This window comes from Schistocerca americana, chromosome X (assembly GCF_021461395.2).
Source record: "Schistocerca americana isolate TAMUIC-IGC-003095 chromosome X, iqSchAmer2.1, whole genome shotgun sequence".
Taxonomy (NCBI): domain Eukaryota; kingdom Metazoa; phylum Arthropoda; class Insecta; order Orthoptera; family Acrididae; genus Schistocerca; species Schistocerca americana.
The window spans coordinates 237,488,409-237,510,937 of NC_060130.1; the positions used below are offsets into that span (position 1 = coordinate 237,488,409).

General features: G+C 41.1%; 1 protein-coding gene across 2 annotated transcripts in view; it reads left to right on the forward strand.

Annotated features, from left to right (window-relative positions):
* LOC124555297 (probable galactose-1-phosphate uridylyltransferase) overlaps window positions 1–22,529 on the forward strand; it is a 192,083-nt gene that overhangs the window by 68,021 nt on the left and 101,533 nt on the right. For both annotated transcript variants that reach the window (XM_047129168.1, XM_047129169.1), the window contains one exon: window positions 18,360–18,565. In XM_047129168.1, coding sequence (XP_046985124.1) covers window positions 18,360–18,565 — 206 coding nt within the window. The remainder of the gene's footprint in view (window positions 1–18,359; window positions 18,566–22,529) is intronic.

The following is a 22,529-nucleotide window of genomic DNA, read 5'->3' on the forward strand; positions in this document are numbered from 1 at the left end:
GAATGGATCTTGCAGTTGTCTGCCAGGACCTAACACTATCCTCCTTAGAATGTACCGCCCATGCCCCCCCCCCCCGCCCCGAACCCCAACCCCACCGGTCCTCTCCTTTTGGTTGTATCCAGACCACAAAATTATTTCAAGAACCTAAAGTATGTCGTCCCCATGACCTCCCAGTGTCTGTGACATTCTGTTGTTCTTCAGGAGTTTACATTGATGACTAAAAATATGGTAAGATCGCATATGCTTTTACATCTCCAGCCAGTCCATAGTCCAATTTGTTGCTGTGAAAATGCAGTGTTTTTATGGTGGAGCTGTTAATTGTTAAGAGAGCCCTCCGTTGTATTAAATGGATCTCCCTTGACTGCATTTTGATATGTAGTGATTCAGTGAACAGTCTCAAGGTTTTTAACTGATGTTATGTGGGTCCCAGTCATGTAGGTATTGCAGGCCAACCATTTGGCTAGAGGAGTGATTACTTGCCCCCAATTCACTTTGATGATCCGAGGTGCAGATTTGTGGGTGGAAATAAGACCTCTGTTCACTCGGATATGGAATGATGTACGGTGGGCTACTGTGCTCTCTAATAAACTCCGCACTACTGGGGAGACGACAGCTGCGTGGCATCATCTTTCTCTTGCTTTTCCTCATGGAAGAAATCCACCATCTTATGTTGCCTCCTCATTGGTCATATCAGAGTAACCTATAGTTCACCCCCCTGCCCCCTTCCCATTGGAGTTGCAGAACTTTACAAATAGTAGCTCATATACATGTGGAATGCCTCCTCGTTCTCACTTCCAAATTCCTTTTACTCCATTTAGTTTATCTCTGAGTAGCACTTGCACCCAACTTCCTCAACCTCATTATTTTTTTTATTTATTCCAATGTGTGTTTTCTCTTACAGTTTTTACACTCTGTACCTTCCTCTAGTACCATGGCAATTATTCCCTGATGTTTCAACAAGTATCCTATCATCCCATCTGTTCTTCTTGACAGTGTTTTCCATGTGTTTCTTTCTTTGTCAGTTCTGCAGAGAACCTCTTCATTGCTCATCTTGGTTTACTCTTGTGATGTGAGAGCATGTTTTTCACCCCAGATGCTTCACTTTAAATGCTGACGCTTTGGTCTTGTCTTCCCAGACTATATATGACCCAATTTGTGGAGTTACCACCTGCTTATGTCAACTGTGGAAACGACTACCCTTTCTGATTCCTAAAGTGTGCTATCATAATTGAGGAATACAAAACCCAAGGACTTAGTGTCTGATAGCCTCTCATATTTTTAAGCTCGGAGAAAGTACACTCATGTATTCTCTGTGTTGTGTCTAGACAAGACAGCCTAGACACAATGAGAGGAAGCTGAAAGGCACGCGCTAAGCTAAAGCAGGATGGCGTGAGGTCTGAAACAGGATACGTAATGAATGCTATAAAGAAAAGTACGTAGCTGCTGGAATACTTAACTTTAATCCATCCGTGTGGTACATCTGGAGATTGTGGCAATACAAGTGAGACTCCATAGATACATGCAATGTTACTAATGGCGCCTTGCTAGGTCGTAGCCATTGACTTAGCTGAAGGCTATTCTAACTATTGGCTCGGCTAATGAGCAATGCTTCGTCAGTGTAGTCGCTAGCTACGTCGTCCGTACAACTGGGGCGAGTGCTAGTCCGTATCTCGAGACCTGCCTTGTGGTGGCGCTCGGTCTGCGATCCCTGACAGTGGCGACATGCGGGTCTGACATGTACTAGTGGACCGCGGCCGATTTAAAGCTACCACCTAGCAAGTGTGGTGTCTGGCGGTGACACCACACTCTGTCTCCAAGATATTGACTTCTGCCACTACTCCCCACAGGGGCTCACATCTATTTTTTGAGTACATTCTTGGGCAGCATGGGCCCCTGGTCCTTGCAGCACTCCTTCCCCTTCTGTGCTGCAAGTCTGTCCTCCTACTATTTTTTTCCTCTGCCTTTCCACTGGGTGATTTTCTTTGTGATGATAGTGCTTGGATTTGGTTTGTGATTTTGAACCCTAATTTTATTCCCTTCTACACTGAATTTCATTGTTATGAATGCAAATAAATGCGCATTTTTGAGAATTTTTGGAAGTTTCTGTTGTCCTGTGCGTAATTTAATTTGTAGTAAATCAGTGTTTATGATTTAGTAACTGTAGCAGATATTCTAATGTATTGTGTTACATCTAGTTTTCGATGAAACAGCAGTAGATACTATCTACATTTAACATAAATTAGCTCTGTTTTTGAGTTTGCTAATATAATCAACCTCAAAAAGTTTTAGGAAACCAGTAATTTTTACCAGAGGTTTTTCTGTTGCCTTTATAGAAATCTTTTTGTGTGTATTTGCTTAAATTCTTATAGGGAATTATTAATTTTTCTAGCCCAGTGGATTTAAAAGCTAATCAGCAGGCTTCCTTTAAAGTTATTTGCTCACTGTTCTGTAATACATTGCACCAACCAAAATGCAGCCCCACTATGATTGCTGTTGTCGAAAACGGGATGAGTTGGTTGATGTTCGTAAGCAGCTGGATATCGTCCTGACTGCTGTCAAAACAGTTGGCAGCTGCTGCGCGTGTTTGTCTTGGAAGAGCTCAAGTATTGTCCACTCTTGTGGATCCTCTCTCCCCTTCAAAAAGTACAGAATCTATCATTACTCATCCACTTGACTGCGAGTAGTGTTTCCATGGTAGATCTAGGCATCCTGTAAGTATGGGTGAGGAACAGGTAGGACTCAGGGTGTTATGCCGACCTCCTATTCGACAAGTCGAGGTGCTGTCTTTCACTGAAACTGAAACTGAGCCAGTGGGACTCACTGCACTTATTTTGGGAAACCTATTTTGTACGGTGTCAGGAGGAGGCAAATGAAAAAGGGTAGAGGTTTTATTAATCATTGGCAGTTCAAACGTACAGTAAATGATTGTACCTCTTGTACAAATGGCAGCAAGGTACAGGAAAGGTCACCAGTTACACTAAATGTGTACACTTGGGGCCTCATTCAGCATGTTGAAGAAGCTATTCCAGCAGCCATTGAGAGAACAGGGTGCAAGCAGCTGCAGATTGTAGTGCACATTGGAACAAATGATGCCTTTCATCTGAGCTCCAAGGTCATACTTGGATCGTTCTAGTGACTGGCAGAGAAGATTGAGAAGACCAGCCTTGTTCACAGAGTTTCAACAAAGCTCAAAATTTGCAGCATTGTCCCCAGAACTAATCATGGACTCTTGGTTCTGAGTCAGGTGGAGGGACTGAACCAGAGATTTCAAAAGTTCTATGACAAGCTAGGTTGTGACTTCCTGGACTCGTACCATAGAATTAAAAATTGTGGGGTGCCCGTGAGTGGGTCATGTGTGCACTACACAGCCCAGCCCAGAAGCGTCAGTTTAAGATTGAACGAGATGCCTCCCACAGGTGGTGTGGTTATCAAAATGCTAGTGGTTAACTGCTGAAGCATTTACAACAAAGTGCTTCTGGAAAGCAGTGAAGTTCGCCTAATTCTAGGTACAGAAAGCTGATTCAAACCTGAAATTGATAGCAGTGAGGTTTTGGGGAAAATTTTAGGTGCATCTCGAAGGGATAGGCTAATGGGAAATGGAGATGATGTATTTGTCACAGTAGACAAGAAACTCCAATCCACCAAGATAGAAATTAAAGCTGCATGTGAAATTATTTGGGCAAAGCTCAGTATCAGTGGTGGGCATAAAATAGTAATTGGCTCCTTCTATCACCCACCAGTCTCATACCCTGATGTAATCTAAAACTTTAGAGAAAACCCCAGTTCGCGTGTACATAAGTTTCTCAATCGTACTGTAATCATCAATGGAGACTTTTATCATCCAATTGGGAAAATTACAGTGTTGTTAGTGGTGGGTGTGGTAAGACATCCTGTGAAACATTACTAAATGCCTTCTCCGAAAACTACCCAGAACAGACACTTCAGAACCACATTCATGATGGAAACATATTGGATCTAGTGGCAACAAATAGACCTGACCTCTTTGAGGATGTCCACATTGAAACTGGTATAAGTGACCATGACACTGTTGTGGCAGCAATAATTACCAAAGTACAAAGGCAGCTAAAATAAGCAGAAAGACATATATGTTCATGTTCAGTAAGCTAGATAAAAAATCAGTAGTGTCATATCGCAATGAGGAACTTTGAAGTTTCAGCACAGAGCAGGAGCATGTGGAGGAACTATGGCTGTAGTTTAAAAGATAGTTGACCATTTACTGGATAGGTATGTACCCAGTAGAACAGTTCGTAATGGGAGGGACCCTCCATTGTATACATTCACTGTAAAGAATTTTCTAAAGAAACAGAGTACTGCATAATAGATGTAAAACAAAGCATAGGACTAAAGATAGAGGGACGCTGTATGAAATACATTTGACTCTCAAGAGGACAGTGCTTGAAGCCTTCAGTGACTACTGTAGCTGAAGATTGTCAGATGATTTTCACAAAACCCAAAGAAATTCTGGTCACACGTAAAGGCTGTTAGTGGCACCAAAATCGGTGTTTAGTCGCTAGTCACTGAGACAGGGCCAGAAACTTATGACAGCAAAGTGAAAGCTGAAATGCTTAACTCTGTTTTCAAATCTTCCTTTACAAAGAAAAACCCAGGAAAATTGCCCCAATTTAATCCTCATGCCACTGAAAATGAGTGAAATGAGTATTAGTGTCAGTGGTGTTGAGAAACAGCTGAAGTCACTAAAATGGAACAATGTTCCAGGGCCCAATGGAATTCCTATCAGATACTATACTGAATTTGCAGCTGAGCTTGCCCCCTCCTCTAAGTATGAGGGCAGTTCAATAAGTAATGCAACACTTTTTTTTCTGAAACAGGGGTTGTTTTATTCAGCATTGAAATACACCAGGTTATTCCCCAATCTTTTAGCTACACAACACTATTTTTCAACGTAATCTCCATTCAATGCTATGGCCTTACGCCACCTTGAAATGAGGGCCTGTATGCCTGCACAGTACTATTCCACTGGTCGATGTCGGAGCCAACATCGTACTGCATCAATAACTTCATCATCCGCGTAGTGCCTCCCACGGATTGCGTCCTTCATTGGGCCAAACATATGGAAATCCGACGGTGCGAGATCGGGGCTGTAGGGTGCATGAGGAAGAACAGTCCACTGAAGCTTTGCGAGCTCCTCTCGGGTGCGAAGACTTGTGTGAGGTCTTGCGTTGTCATGAAGAAGGAGAAGTTCGTTCGGATTTTTGTGCCTACGAACACGCTGAAGTCGTTTCTTCAATTTCTGAAGAGTAGCACAATACACTTCAGAGTTGATCGTTTGACCATGGGGAAGGACATCGAACAGAATAACCCCCTTCAGCGTCCCAGAAGACTGTAACCATGACTTTACCGGCTGAGGGTATGGCTTTAAACTTTTTCTTGGTAGGGGAGTGGGTGTGGCGCCACTCCATTGATTGCCGTTTTGTTTCAGGTTCGAAGTGATGAACCCATGTTTCATCGCCTGTAACAATCTTTGACAAGAAATTGTCACCCTCAGCCACATGACGAGCAAGCAATTCCGCACAGATGGTTCTCCTTTGCTCTTTATGGTGTTCGGTTAGACAACGAGAGACCCAGCGGGAACAAACCTTTGAATATCCCAACTGGTGAACAATTGTGACAGCACTACCAACAGAGATGTCAAGTTGAGCACTGAGTTGTTTGATGGTGATCCGTCGATCATCTCGAACAAGTGAGTTCGCACGCTCCGCCATTGCAGGAGTCACAGCTGTGCACGGCCGGCCCGCACGCGGGAGATCAGACAGTCTTGCTTGACCTTGCGGCGATGACACACGCTTTGCCCAACGACTCACCGTGCTTTTGTCCACTGCCAGATCACCGTAGACATTCTGCAAGCGCCTATGAATATCTGAGGTGCCCTGGTTTTCCGCCAAAAGAAACTCGATCACTGCCCGTTGTTTGCAATGCACATCCGTTACAGACGCCATTTTAACAGCTCCGTACAGCGCTGCCACCTGTCGGAAGTCAATGAAACTATACAAGACGAAGCGGGAATGTTTGAAAATATTCCACAAGAAATTTCCGTTTTTTTCAACCAAAATTGGCCGAGAATAAAAATGTGTTGCATTACTTATTGAACTGCCCTCGTGTAATCTGTTATAGATTCCTCAAACAGAAAACTGTGCCCAGTTCTTGGAAAAAGTACAGGTCACACCTGTCTACAAGAAAGGCAGTAGAAGTGAGCCACATAACTACCATCCGATATCCTTGACATCAATTTGTGGTTGAATATTAGAACATATTCTCAACTCATACATAATGAAGTATCATGAACAGAATGACCTCCTCCATGGCAGCCTACATGGACACTGAAAACATCGATCATGTGAAACCCAACTCGCACTTTTCTCACATGACATACTGAAAGCCTTGGATTAAGGCAGGCAGATAGATACAATATTTCTTGATTTTCAAAAGACATTTGACTCAGTACCACACCTACCACCATTGTCAAAAGTACTATCATGTGAGGTATCAAGTGAAATTTGTGACTGGATTGAGGAGTTTTTGGTAGGCAGGATGCAGCACATTATACAGGATGGAGCCATTGTCAGATGTAGAAGTATCTTCGGGTGTGCCCCAGGGAAGTGTGTTGGAACCCATGTTATTCATGTTGTATATTAATGATCTTGTGGACAATATTAATAGCAGCCCGAGACTTTTTGGATATATGCAGTTATCTATATTTAAGAAAAAAGCTGCATAAATATTCAGTCAGATCTTGATATGATTTTAAAGTAGTGCAAAGACTGGCAACTTGCTTTAAATGTGGTGGTTTGCAGAGTACGGATGTAGATGGGATTTCTCAGGACGCTCTCTTCCCAGGACTCTGCTGTCCTGCCACCTGATTGCAGCCAGTGACTGAAGAAGTTGCAGGTTTTAGGACTTTGCATTCCTCCTCTGTCCCAGAACTTGTGGTAGACAAGCTTTCTCTAAACCGTCTTAAGTCAGAAGGACAAGAAGTAGTCCTCCAAAAAGAGGGAGAATCTGATGGTCCCCATGCTGCCAGACCCCACATGTTCTGGCTCTGTATTCGAGGTAACGTTTCTTATGGCCTCTGTGGCCCCAGACCTCGCACACCACATACAATGATTCAAAACAAATGTGTATTGATGCAACCAGTGGCATCAGACAGCACTATGGGGTGACCCACCGCCTTTGTCCCTTCACACCACAGGATATTATAATACGATCCTCCAGTGAAACTATAGCAGTTTTTTCTGCCACTTGGCTGAGCGAAGACATCTTCTTTGTACTTGTCCTGTTTTTACATTGCCTTCCAGGAGACTTGTTTCCCAGCAATACAGACCCCTACCCTTGGCTGCTATCGGGGCTATTTTAAGAACTACACTACTATGAAAGAGCATTGGGTGGTGTCACTCATCATGAATTTGAAGGCTGTGGTTGTTCTTGTGAACAAATCTCTGGAATTTAACCTGTAATGTGTATGTGTCCCAGGCTGTGTTGGGTTAATTAAAGGCCGATGACCTTTTGTGGGGTACAACTGCGACCACTGGCCATGGTAAAGCTGTCAAAAACTTACTCGAAGAGCTCAATCTTTGTCTCATGTATACTGGTTACTGGTGTTCGCACACACTTCAGTATGGCGTGTGTCGTATTTGGCATTGACCTTTCCATTTGCAGCCACAGTCTTCTCCCATCTGTCCACTGCAGAGTCCATAATGTCCTGTGCAACAGTGACTATTTTCCGACCATTTTGACCCTCCCTCGATGTCACTGACATGGGTGTCCACCCAGATGGGATCTCACCAAAGCTGATAGGGATGCTCTATATCACTGCTGTTGCCCTTTGCACCCTGTCACATGGAGATATCGATACGGTTAAGCAGAGCACAACTGTTGACATTGGGTCATTTCACAAGTGTCCTAGTGGTCCCCACTCGACCATATCAGGTTCTGTTAAAAATTTGTATGTGTATACATATGTATGTGTTAGGTCACTGTGCAAATTTTGGCTCAATTCTGTCAGTGGTTCCAGAGCTAGGGCCACCTTAGTGGACCCATACTAAATCACAAAGTGCATGGGGTATAGCTTTGTGCGTTTGTTGTGACATCTGTCACCTTGAATTTTTGTTCACTAGTGCAACTTTCAGAGCTGAATGCAGCTATAGCACACAAATTGCTCAGAAATTACTATCCCTTATGTGACTTGGTCTGAAAGTGTCTTGTAAAATTTATTGTGAAAGATTTAAGTCAGACTTAAGCATTTTTTGCTATAAGGGAAAAATAGCTATGACCCTGATTTTTGAGCTGCTAGCCAACAATCAGGTGCTCGCTATACTGCACCAGTATTAACATTTATGAGTGTATAGTTCTGATTTTATTGACCCTTGTCTCAAGTGCAAATTTACAGTATTTTTCAGGACCAGTTTTTAATATGGCTACCACCTCTGATCTTCTTTTAACTGACACCATTGAAAAGAGCTCATTTTTTGCTACAAGGAACATTAAAAAGTAGAATGGTAATTTTCCATATAAGGTTTTCAAACTGGCTTCAAAGATACCGTAGCTTTTGCATGTACCGCGTGCTTGACAGAATGGCCTAAATGAGCAAATCAACAACATTGTTGTGAACATAACAAAGCAGTAGGTTCACAAAATGAACAAAGCATCATAAATTTGTTGCTGGTGTTCATGAAACTCCTTTCATGGCTCTAAAATTCTCTTCAATGCGCTTCAGCACCTCTGATGGGTAAGTGTATCTCTGACCCATGGAATTGGCACTTGGAGCTGGCAAAATGCTGAATATCTGCTGCTCTGGGATCCAGCAGGTGTCCTTCCTAAGGGGCCAATGGAATGAATAAGTTGGACGATCTGGATGCATGAAACTGACTAAGGCATCTTGTTCTACCAATGATGTGTCACAGATGTTTCCAGTCCACCATTTGTTGTCATAAATGCAGGCTATGTATTGCCCAGATTGGAGGCTATCAATTGGAACACTCGAGAAGTATGCTGATTGATCAACACTTGCAATAAATGGCACTGTGTCATTGGAAAATCTGCAAATTTGTAACCATTTTTGATCGTTTGGTCTGAAGCAGTGGTTTTCTCTGGTCCCTGCAACCGTACAACCATTTTCAAAACTCCTTTCTTGCAAAGGTCTCGTAGCATCAATATCTTTCTTTGTGATAAAAAGGAATTTGATTCCGTGAACTTGTTCATCACAAAATCTGAATAGATCACTTGGTGTTAGAATTTTGTCTGAAGTCGGCCATTGGAGACTTGCTCTTGTTGCTAATCACTTTGTTGTGACCCCAATATCATCACATGGGGACTTTCCATGGCTTGTGGTGAAGAAGTTCCATTCTGCACTGATACTGAAGTCTCTGTAGTGCTGACATAGATTCATGAAGTTCTTGAAACTTTTGTATTGGGCAGCTGAGCCATCGCTGAAATAGCTGATGTGCTTCAGCACTGGAAAGTGGTTTTGCAGATGATCAATCAGTGTGGAGCAGAAAACATGAACTGCAATTGTATCATGTCGCAAGTAATCACTGGTGACTCAGAAGCTAAGACGCTCAATCTTTCCAGTCAAAGCCTTGTAATAAATAACAAAGGGATGTAGTGTGGCCTGACTATTTTCCCTATGGAAGCCGTGTACAGCGTCCTGCACAATAAATGCACAATTTTCTGCAAAATCCATGAGAACAACCACCTTTCCACATTCTAGATTTTCTTTAATTTCTTTTAGGTAGTTGCTTTGATGCTTTGCTATGTAATGATGTGATGAGAGAGTCACACTTTTGATCACAATGTTTTGGATAAATTTTTCACTCGCTGACTGTTTTGTCTCCAGGGTATCTCCATCAGTGTGTATCCATTCCCTGTATTCAATTGCTTCATCAGTGTCATTACGTTCAACTGCAGCTCCTACAAATCTTTCCAAGACTTCTAATCCAGGGCATGGCTCACATCATTGGAGCATTCAATCTTTTGAATCCATATTGCAAACTGTTTTGGCTAACAAACCCTTGTAGTCATCCTTAATTGGAGTCACTGCTAGCCACAACTTGACATTTTGATGAGCTGTACAAACACAAACTGAGTGTGTTCCTGCTGAACCAACTGTGATGCACCACTTTGGTCGACACTCAGAAAATTTGGAAAAGCCAACTTTTGGTAAATTTTGTCTGCAGTATTCTTGATAGGCTTCTTTCAAGTTACAAAGCAACAGACATTTCTGCATATGAAGTTCTTGGCCAGTTGGTGTCCTTATGGCAACAAAGTCCTTTTTTCCATGACAGATTCGGCTGACTTCATCAGTGTCATAGAATTTTGCTACACTTTCCTTAATAGACTCTTGCAAAGCCTTTCCTCGCTTTTGATCTGGTTTCGCTAAAATGCATTTCTCTTCCTTCACCTTTCTGGCAGTTTTCACCATTCTCTCAGACATGTTGAATTCTTCCATCGTTTTTTTAATGTTCCAACTACTAGGGGCCAAAGTTAAAATCTGAAGTTTCTCAGAAGCTGAGGACACCTTCAGCTTTGCTTTCAATTCATTGATGAGCACTTTGTACGAAGAGCAATCATGGCATTTTTGACCTGGTTGCAGTTCTATGACATCACCTGCTTCAAGCCTGCCAAGTTCAGCAATTTTGGTAGCCACAACCATTTGAACTTGCCTTATCTTTCGTGTTGCATATCCACTAGAATGCCAGTTTGAAACACGTTCAAATTTTAGTTGTGACACACCAATTGCTGTCAAGCCAGAGTTCAAGCTATCTGAAGCAACTGTAGCATCATCTTCATCAGACTCTGATGATGGCAATGGCTTGGCCTTTTTTGCATTGATGTCAACCCTACAAGCAGACCAAAGCTTCTATTCAGGCTTAACATCAACTGTTGTAAGTTGTTTCAAAAAGTCGACTGTTGCGACGTCAATAGGAAGCAGACCTTTGTTGAACACGATTCTTCTTTTGAAATGGATTGCAGCATGTTTTCTGCAGATATTGAAATCTGGTCAACAGTTCTGCTTCATGATGTATACACATTTTGGCATCACAATCGAGCATAAATCCAATTCGTCGAATAAGCAAATTCCGAACCTCCTCAAAGAGGTCACTAATTGACTTCAGAAGGCCTTTGTCCTTGGTGAACTTAGTTAAATGACACACAAACTTTTTAATTTGTCCAATGGTGCACTGCTCTAGGTCCATATTTCCATTGTTCAAAGCCATAACAACTTCAGCAATGATTCAACAATGGATTGAAGGAATCAACCAAGCTGCAAGGTAAACATCCACAGGCAATAACCACAAATGATACAATAATTGACAGTTTGCATACAAACATGAAAGAGATCCAAATCAAATTACATAATAAAAATGAGAATACTGGAGAACATTCCAGAAAATTCTGGAAGTTTCTAGTGCCTTGTTGTAAAACTGTTGTATCTGCATGTAAGTCTCTGGAATCCATGCCTTGTTTTATAAAACAGTCATACCTGCATATCAGATGTCCAGAAATTTCCAAAACCTATGGCTTGTTATAAAATAGTCATACCAGCATACCGAATTTCTAGAGGTTTCTGGAATCCATGCCCTGTGTTATAAAACACCAATATCTGCATCTCAATTTACAGAAATTTCTGGAACCCATACCCTGTGTTACAAAACAGTCGTACCTTCATATCTAATTTCCAGAAGTTTCTGGAACACATACATGAAACAATTGTACCTGCACATCAGAGGAAGAAAAGTATCATCCTTCAAATAATTTGTACCAACAAATCACAAGTGCCTTGACGTTCTCCAGCACAACAGCTGCCAACGTGGTAATACATGCGGTAAGTGTATCAGCTTAGGTTTCTTTTAATCTACTTTAAATGCCTAATATGGAAAATTACCATTCTAATTTTTAATGTTCCTTGTAGCAAAAACTGAGCTCTTTTCAATGGTGTCAGTTAAAAGAAGATCAGAGATGGTAGCCATATTAAAAACTGGTCCTGAAAAATGCTGTAAATTTGAAATTTTCAATTTGACACTTGAGACAAGGGTCAATAAAATCGGAACTATATACTCATAAATGCTAATACTGGTGTAGTATAGTTAGTACCCGGTTGTTGGCTAACAGCTCAAAAATCAAGGTCATAGCTGCTTATCCCTTATAGTAAAAGAAGCTTTCAGTCTGACTGAAATCTTTAGTGATAAATTTTACAAGGCACTTTCAGACCAAGTAGCATAATGGATAGTCATTTCTAAGGGATTTGAATGCTTTAGCTGCATTCAGCAACAAAAGTTGTACTGTGGTACAAAAATTCAGAGTGATAGATATCACAGAAGATGCACAAAGTTATAACAAAGTTGACCAAATTCTTCACACCATGTGCTTTGTGGCTTGGTATGGGGTCCATTAAGGAGCCCCTAGCTCTTTAACCACTATAACAATTGAGCCAAAATTTTGCACGTTGACCTAACACATACATATGTATACAAAAACAAGTTTTGAACCGAATTTGAGATGGTCGAGTGGGAACCGTTCTTTATTCTAGGACACTTGACATGGAATGACCCCATTCTGTCAGCAGCTGACACAGCGAACCTTTCTTCCTTTAGATCCCTGTGTTGGAAGACAGTAGCTTATTGGACATCCGAAATTGCCGTGACCATTAGAGATTACTGGCAAACTCTCTAGTGCCATAAGCAACATCTGTTGATGGAGCACCTCATTGCATTTAAACAGCTCCTTGCACAGGTTTTCCACCTGGGCCAGAATCACAATCGCAGTTCACACACAGGGCCTCTTCTGTGAACTCATGGTACCCCCCACTGTCGCCACTTACTAGGGAGCAATCCCCATGGTGTGTACCCCATCATCAGATCTGCCTCAACCTATGCAAAAGGTTCTGTTGACTCACATGGTTTTTTGCCACTTATTCCTGGATACCCTTGATGCATATTCGGGATCAGAAGTGGTATACACTGATGACTTTGCTGTCGATGGGTGAACCGGTTTTGCCTACACACACACAAGGTGCAGTGAACAATGCTCCCTGCTGAATTGATGCAGTATATTTACTACAGTCATGCTCATTCTTGCACTGGGAAGATGTTCATAATTGGCAGTGCTGCCGTCAGCGCCCATTGGTTGTGACTATCAGGAATCTCCTGTATGACCTCTACCACGCTGGATGGTCGAGTGTCTTTGTATGGACCCCTGGTCACATTGGCATTCCAGGAAATTAGAAAATACTGACCTGTTGGCCATGTTGGCTAACAGGATTCAAAGTTAGGAGATGTAGGTACTGGAACTGGACTCAGTTGACTCTACACCAACAATTTTTCGAGGCTTGGAATGCAACTTGGTATGCCGTGGTTTCTCGGAATAAACTGAGAACCATAAAGGAGACCACAACTGTGTGGTTGTCTTCCCTCCGTGCTTCTCTCAGGGAATCTACTGTCTTCTGTCAGATTCGCATTGGTGCCACTTGGTTGACCCGCAGCCACATCCTCTGACATGAGGATCCATGACACTGTTGGTGTGATGCCCATCACAGTGTGCCAACACCTTACTGGACTACCCTACTTTGGCCATCTTATGGCGAAACCTTTAACTTACTGACACGCTACCTCCGGTGCTAGTGGACAAGACCAAAGCAACTGATTTGGTTTTACATTTTACCCATGAAAGTGGTTTTTAGTCCTCTTTGTGACATAGAGCACAGTAACCTCATTGGCCGATTGAGGGATTGGAGCGGTGCACTGTGGCCTGCTTCTACCTGAGGGGCCCGAGGCTGCCCTTTCTCAGTGGGGCGGCCTGGCTCCAGCTTTTGCCATGTTACTTGTTCTTATTCTTTTACATCTGTCATTGCTCGACAGAATCATCATCATTGTTCTCTTTCCTGAGATTCTTTCTTGTTCCTTTAGCTAGTTTACTTGTGGTAATGGAGGGTGTGGAAGCACCAGTCAGATGCATAGGGTGTGTTTCCGGTTGCAAACAGGTCCTGACAGCCTCCAGCTGCTTTCAGGGTGGAGCAACTCTCCCATCTTCACCCTTTTAAGCCCTCTTTCACTTCTACTTGCTTCTTTCTCTTGGTTTTCTTGATTCTCAGATAAAATCAAGTGCATTGTCTTTCATGTCCTTCCTCTCTATGAACTATTCCCAGCTTGAAAGACAAAGGATTAAGGGACCAATGACTTTATAGTGTGGTTCCTTTAACCAACCAATCTATTCATCAACTACACGATGACCTTTTTGACAGTGACTAGTTTCCGGCAATCCTGCCATTTCCTTGCCACTGCCTGACTGACTGTCTACCACATTGGGTGCTTCAAAGAGCCAACTGGCCTTTGTATGCCCCTGCTGTTCTATTCACTGCCTCTCCGTTGGATTTCATTGATGAGATTGTGCAAGGCATGTCAGACACAACCATCCATGCCACAAGAACTGCCATCCTCCTTTCTACAGCCTCTGCTTCCATTCCCCCATCCTTCCCACTGTGAGGTAGTGTCATGGTGGAGCAAAGACATTGCAATAGCTGTTTAGGATCGCCGATGAGACCTGCAACGATTCAGACTACCCTTCACAGACGACCCTTATCACTTTTAAATGAGGCCCACTATGTCTCCTCCATAGGGAGGTATGCTTCTTCATCCCAGGTGTGGACCAAGCTGCGTAATCTTCTCGGCCACCAATGATCAACAGATGTTCTGGGTCTTGTCATACAGGGAGGTCTTAGTACCGATTCATTGGTTCTTGCAGAACACCTTGCAACAGCATCGATGTTCTCATCCTATTTGGCTACCTTCCTACTGCAGAAATGACAAGTTGAAGACATCTGATGTTTCACTTCCCACCCAGCTGAACCCTATAATGAACTCTTCATAGACTGTGAAATACTTCAGGCTCTTGTCTCATCACACAATACTCCTCCAGCCTCGGATTCAGTTCACAATTGGAAGACTCAACACCTGAACGTTCCTGAAAGGCAACATCTACTCAGGTGCTTCAACAGTATTTGTTTTCAGCGTGTTTTCCTCTCAAAATGCCGAGATAACATAGTTGTTCCAAACCTTAAGCTATGCAAGGACCCAATGTGTCTCAACATTAAGAATTGGCGCTTCACTCAACTCCCCACAGGTCCAAGAGAATGGCATCTCAGGGCTCTGTGTTGAGCGTATCACACTCTTCTTCATCACCATCAATGGGCTAGTGACCTCTATTGGGCCGCTGATCATTCCTGGGTTGTTGTATGTGACAATTTTTGCGTTTGCTACAGCTCCCACTACGTATTTTCTGCTGAATGCCAGCTCCATGGTACCATATAGTGTGGGCCTCTGCATCTGTTCTTTCCCATGGTTTCCAGTTCCCTCCTACAAAAATGCAGGAAACACTGACCAGAATTTGCCGTCAGGAGGTGAAATTATAATGGCCTGTGTATAGAGAGACTTAAAAATAGAAGAAAGATTGTACCTTTGCTTTTGGAACTTGTAGTTTCATCTTCAGGGAAGAAAGAGGGATAAGTTGGAAAGGAAGAGCTCTCAGGTTTTCTTGATTAATAGCATTTGATTAATATCGTGCTTCCAGGTTTTTCTGCTGAGTTGTCGTTTCCAACTCAACAGAACACTCAGAAGTAGCCATCTGCTTTGAGGGTGTAGTGAGGAAAAGATGAAGGGCTAGAGTGGTATGTGTGCATGTTCCCTCTCAAGATACCACTACTATTTTCAGTTCCTCTTTTACTGTTCTGACTGCAGATGTTCTGTTACGTTTAATAAAAAAGTGGTTGGACAGGTTGAGGGAAAATACCAATTTTTAATATTTCACCTGAAAAAATATTTTTGGTGACTTTAATCATTTACCAGCTTTTTAAAAATTTTAATTTGCATCTTTGTTACTAGTGGAGGAGGAGCGCTTTTGAGTTTTAAATAAGTACCAGTAATCTTCGTCTCTCTTATTTGAGAGACACTGAATCTGCTTGCTGCCTCATCTAGACCTCGTTTAGGGATGTACTTTTCGGGTGAGAGTAAGACTTTCACGTCTAGTTGAGCTGTGAACTGTTTCTGTATCTCGATTTTGTACAGAGACCACTGAGCTGTGGTTATCACAATCTGATGAGGACTGTTCTCTGGTCTGTAATTACTGTACCACTTGTTGTCAGTTTATGGTAGGCCGTTCTGGCTCGCGTGTCTGCCCATCGGCGGCCGAATGGGCACAGGTGGGAACAGGTGGACAGGGTGAGCAAATGGGCTGATGCACAGGCTATCTTGCAGACAAGCATATCTACATCTACATCTACATTTACATTTATACTCTGAAAGCCACCCAACGGTGTGTGGCGGAGGGCACTTTACGTGCCACTGTCATTACCTCCCTTTCCTGTTCCAGTCGTGTATGGTTCGCGGGAAGAACGACTGCCGGAAAGCCTCCGTGCACGCTCGAATCTCTCTAATTTTACATTTGTGATCTCCTTGGGAGGTATAAGTAGGGGGAAGCAATATATTCGATACCTCATCCAGAAATGCACCCTCTCGAAACCTGGACAGCAATATGTGACCATATTCCACTGGCCAAGAACACATGGGCAGAGAGGGCTGAGTGTCTTGCACTTCTGTGGAATGTGTGCGGTTCAGGCCTCCATGGGGCAGTATCGGAACAGCCTGATTTACAGTAACGTGTAATTCTACTGTTACTTGAGGACCTACAGTTTTCAGTCATCTGACATTCTGAATCTGAACAGAACACAACCCCACATAATTAGTTTCCCTACAACTGGTACTACAATAGATTTTCCCTGTAATTTTATAAGAAGATTCCTAGACTACAGAGACCTTTGTACTCTGGCACATTTAATTAAATCTTTAAATAATCCAAGGTAATTACGTCGCAGTTCTCACTGGTGGCTAGATACGGAGGAGCATTCTTTCCCATTAAATGTTTTGCTCGACTATTTTTAGGATTAGTGAACCCAGCAATGATTCACAACTGCTAAATGTCTATAGGAATTGGATATACATCCTGAGATCCTCCTCCTCCTCCTCCTCCTCCTCCCCCCCCCCCCTCCCCTCTCTCGCTTTCTCTCTCTCTCTCTCTCTCTCTCTCTCTCTCTCTCTCTCTATCTATCTATCTCTCTATCTGCTAGGTTCAGTGACAGTATTTCGACAGTTCTGGTCAACAAATGGGTGGGATTACAGAGTTTTACACAATACAGATTCCATAATAGCAAGCAGGTACCAGTATTGTAATCATAGGGCAATAAGCCATACATAAAACTTCCAGGTTTTTTGTTAAAACTGTCTGTGATGAAGAAAACAAAACAGCACATAGTTTTGTGTACAATTTTTATTTAAAATTATATACAAGGAGGGAGAATATATATGTGAGAAACAACCTGTCTGCAGATCTAAATGACCTGCTATCATAGTTCAAACTGACTGCGAGAAAAAACAAAACCTCACATTTCCACAGCACAGCATTTTCTTTAACAGAAAATTTGGACATTGTTGTTTAAAAAATATGTAGCCTATGTTCATCTCAATGCTTAGTAGAGTATCCTGTAAGAATTTGAAGTAAATGGATTAAGAAGTTATGTGTGACTGCTACTCACTGCGAAGGTGGCACATTGATTTGCACGCAGGCACAATGAAAAGACTGTTACACATTTAGCTTTTGGCTGAAGCCTTCTTCACAAAAGAAAAGAAAGGAAACACACACACACGCACGCACGCACACACACACACACACACACACACACACACACACAGGAGACAGTAGACATTGGTGTAAAAGTTCACATAAGCATTCAGCTTTGTCTTTACTGATATCACAGTTGACAGTAGATGGAGCACTAAATGTTCTCCCTTACTTATTTTCTGAGCTACAGGTCCTGACGAGAAACTGCACCCAGGGTCATTGAAAAAAATTGCAGACTTGATCCTCTTGCTGGACCCAGGTTCAGGGTGTTCTTTGTATTCAGACCTTTCCACACGTCTGCTAGATGAAGAAACTTGTGGTTTCATAAGCTAAAATATGTAAATTATTGAATTATTGTTTGTTTGCAGTGTGTGTGTGTGTGTGTGTGTGTGTGTGTGTGTGTGTGTGTGTGAGGGATGGAGCTGAGTGAGTCTTAACAATTAAATATTAGATCTGAGTGACATTTTTTCCCTTGTGCCTGCTGATACCAAGGCACTAGGATTAGGACTGTTTAGCATACAAGTTTTCATTCAGTGTCAAAAGTCAGTCATTCAGTGTCAAAAGAATTAATTATATGCTAGCTTGTGTTTATCTTGTTTACATTAAATTCCTGGGTTATTGTTTTTCTGTTATGTGTATTGCATTTTAATTTTCAGATAAATCCACACTACACTTCTACGTTTGTGTTTACAAATGATTTTCCTGCTCTTCTGGAAAATGTCCCAGAACCACCAGAAAGTGGTGATCCTCTGTTCCAAATGAAGAAAGCCGAAGGTACCTGTAGAGTTATGTGTTTCCATCCAAAATCTAATGTGACCATTCCACTGATGACTGAAGAGGAGATCAGTACCGTCATTTCAGGGTTAGCTATTTCACTACTTCATTTATGTCATTCGTGTGTGATAAATGTCAGATATTATACATATATTTGAAAAAAGAGACAGCATTGGTCGTATATTTTTTTTACTATTGCAAAATCGATTTTCTGTCACTGAGTGACCATCTTCAGTGCTATATTGTATAACTTAAATTGGGATGCACTGTTGTCACTAAGCTTGTGATTGCCGTAAGCTTAGTGACAACAGTGCATCCCAATTTAAGTTATACAATATAGCACTGAAGATGGTCACTCAGTGACAGAAAATCGATTTTGCAATAATAAAAAAAATATACGACCAATGCTGTCTCTTTTTTCAAGTATACCTGTTATCTGGTCGTAGTGCACAAGACAACATGGAGTCGCCAATCAATTATACGTATAAATAATGAACCTGTGGGGCCCTACTCGAAAAATAGTTGAAATGAGGAGTGTGACAAAATTTAAAGTAATTGGTGAGCACTTTTAATGAATTCAAACTCTTGTTATCGTACTTTACTAGAGCAGATATCAATGTATTGCAGACCAATTCTGAAATATTGGACTCTGCATTTACAAATGTGTTTACTAAGCTAAAGTCTTGTATAAGATTGGTGGTATTGGTGTGATAATGATGATCTCAACATACAAAAGGCAAGTTACAAAAATGAAATAAAATTGCTTTCCTGTAATTGTATTCAATTTCACATTCAAGGCTCCATTTTTAACATATGTACATCAGTATGACAGATCTTCAAGGCACTAGTGTTAAATATGGTTGATTTACTTACAAGGGAATTGTCCAGTCAACATGTTGAACCCACTCTGAAATTCTTTGTGCAGGAATAATACAGTGAAAGAAATACACTGTCAAAATTTTAACTGCTAAGATGCACTGCAGGTATCTTTTGAAAATAGTTGAAGTTACTGATTTTTGTTGCATGTAGAACTGCTTATGACAGCTGTTAGTATAGCCTTTCATGTGTAGCATGCGATCAGCTCTGACAAAAGCATAGCACTGCTTTGTGCTAATATCTCTTAATATATGGAGTGACACAAGAAGATTTGAAGCACTTAAACCATTCAAAAAATGTCGCGTATCATTAATGTTTTGAATAAGAGGTAGTTCGTGTTGACAGCTAAACTGTTGTGTAGATAATTCTTGCATAGGAGACTACCAGAGGTAAATCAAGACAGTGTTTGATGTTACATTACAGATAACTTCCATTGATCATGACTTTAATTTATTGAAATGAAATACTTCTTACATGAACATCATTTTATAACAGTTCCTGTAGCACAGTTCGTATGATAATTTTTGAATAATGTATATTTAGTTACAATGGAAACAGTTCTTTGTTTATTCCCCATAATCATCACAATAAAGTGAAGTGTCATTTGAATCATGAAAAGAAATGTTTTCTTGAGACCAGGCACATCTGATGAAATAGACCTTAATGCTCTCAGGCATGTCACAGTAACTATTAGTTTTATTTATGCAGAATTGTAGTGGAGTAAGAAATGGTTCTCGCTGTTGCTCTGCTTGTTGTACTGCATACCAAGCATACTTAAAGCAATTCATAAAATGTGCCTGTGCAAATTGATAATGCACAAATGACTGAAATTTAAGAATACCGATCTGCTGATAAATCTCAAATGACACAGAGCTATTGGAAATCATATTGTCTGACAATTTCCTTAAAAATACTGTCCATAGTCGAAGAAATTATTTATTAAGAGTTGCACTGGTTGTTCCATGTGGAATCTAAATTGTTTCGACAGTCTTTTTGTCATTGCCCTGAAAGACAGGTATTATGTCCAGGCCAAGAGTACAACAAAAGCAATGAATTAATTTCTGCAACTGGTTCGAAACTATTTTAAATGAAATGTTAAAAATTATTCTTTACTATTTTTCCAGATTATGATAGGTCAATTATAAGATTGTTTGCCACTAAACAGCACTTTTTTTAATTTTTGGTCCTAATATGCCTTGAGGTCTCTGAAAACTGATATAAAGCTGTGGAAACAGTAATTGACTCATATTTATCTCTGTCGTTGTAAACGAATGTGTCATAGCATTAATTGATTGCACAACAGACTCATGTCTTTTTTCGCTTCTAAATGGTTGAGTGCGATTTACTCGCAGTTCTTTCACAAAACCTGATCATCAGCATTATACACGGCAGAAGGGGTATAACAGCAAGCTTTGTCTTCACATCAGCTATGAATTAATGGCATCTCCCCTATATACTTTTACTTGAAGTAAACGCCATTGTTCTGTGACTTCTTATATGGTATGATTCCTTGAATCTGCATAAGACGTGACACCAGCAATGTTCATCTCAGTTGCAATTTGGAGGACCAAGTCTTGTAGATCTCCATCGGTAACTGCGCATTGCCTCTCATGAGCAACTCTACGTGGTTCATATGTCAAAACAACTGTAAAGAACTGTTGTTCATATCATTGATTAAAGCTTAGGGGTTTATGTTGGTTATTAATGGGGGGTAAGGGGACTTCATGGCCACCCTATACAGTAAATCTTTCAGATACTTTGCGTTCACAATTTTGCAAGTTTAATTTTGGAACATATTTATTACTTTGTGTAAGTCTTTCTTCTGTTTACACAGTTCATGGTCAGAATTTATGTAGCAAAACCAGGATCTTTCTTTTGGTGTATTCTTCCCGTATAAAAAATTTCAAGGCATGTTTCATCATGTCAGACTGAACCATTCCCTTGTTGGAACTGTGGTGATCATCTAGTAAATGTTGCCGTCGGAAAATCATCTCCCTGTAGCTCTTAAAAATATGTTTGCAACTTAAAAGAAAACAGTCTTTTGAATTATAATAGTAAGTGATGAGATAATTTACAACTTCCACTTTTCTGTTCTCCATTAGATGTTAACTCACTGAGAAATCAGTGTGCATGCTATTCTGTGCCACTGGTTGATGCATTGTGAACCTTCAGTTGAAGATGGGGGCAAGATGAGAGAGAGAGAACAAATCAGGAGAAAACAAAAATGAATCCGAGTGAAGTAGAAGGGCCACTGAGCTCCAATTTCAATGCCAGCAGGCAAAATTAACTGAATATTCCTATTTGTTATAAAGTTTATGGGATAATATTTGTAGTAGTGTGGAAAATTGTGTTAAATGAGTGTGGAATAATTGAGAGGAATGGCAAAGTAAGCCTATGGAAGAAATGGCTATTTGGGTATCCAAACCAAAATATGAATAAGAACCCAAAAAGAAAGAAACTGTGGAAACTGAAAAGCAGGAATGGAAAAAGATGTGAAGTCAAAATGGGAGGGGTAACTGAGTAAAAGGTAGACATTTTCTTGAAGCATGAAATATTTTGGCTTAATGTTATTGTAGGAAAGTATCGCTGAAGTGATTGGGTAATGCTAAGTGGCAAGTACCTCACGGAGCCCAGCCAATAATGGTTGGATCCAGGTTTGACTCTGAGTGTACTTTAATCATGACCACAGTTGGGTACAATGATGGTACATGATGTGTGCTACAGCCCTGCATCCATCACTGGCTATGCACGTGCACATGGAAGAATGCAGCCAGCAGTCACCTCATGCGCCAACTGGCTGTGACTCGCTGAGTATGGGGCAAATGGCATGTGGGTCTAACAGACGTGGCGTGGCAAGCGAGCAATGTGACTAATATTGCCACCCTTTCTTTGAGCAAATGAAGTAGTCTGGTTGTTAATGGTAGAAAAATAAAATACACTGTATCAAAATAAAGTACTATTTATTTTTCTTAATTATTTTGCTAAAAATATTTATTTAACAAACAATTGTCACTGCTTAACAGCTTCACAACATATTGCCAGTGTATATTTAAGTTAAAATACATAAATGATTAATTTTTATCAATTTCAGAAGTGCTTTGTTTCTTTCATCACAGGAGAAAAAGGAAAGAAAACTCTCTGTGAAAGTCGAAGTCATGGGAATCAACAATAGAGAA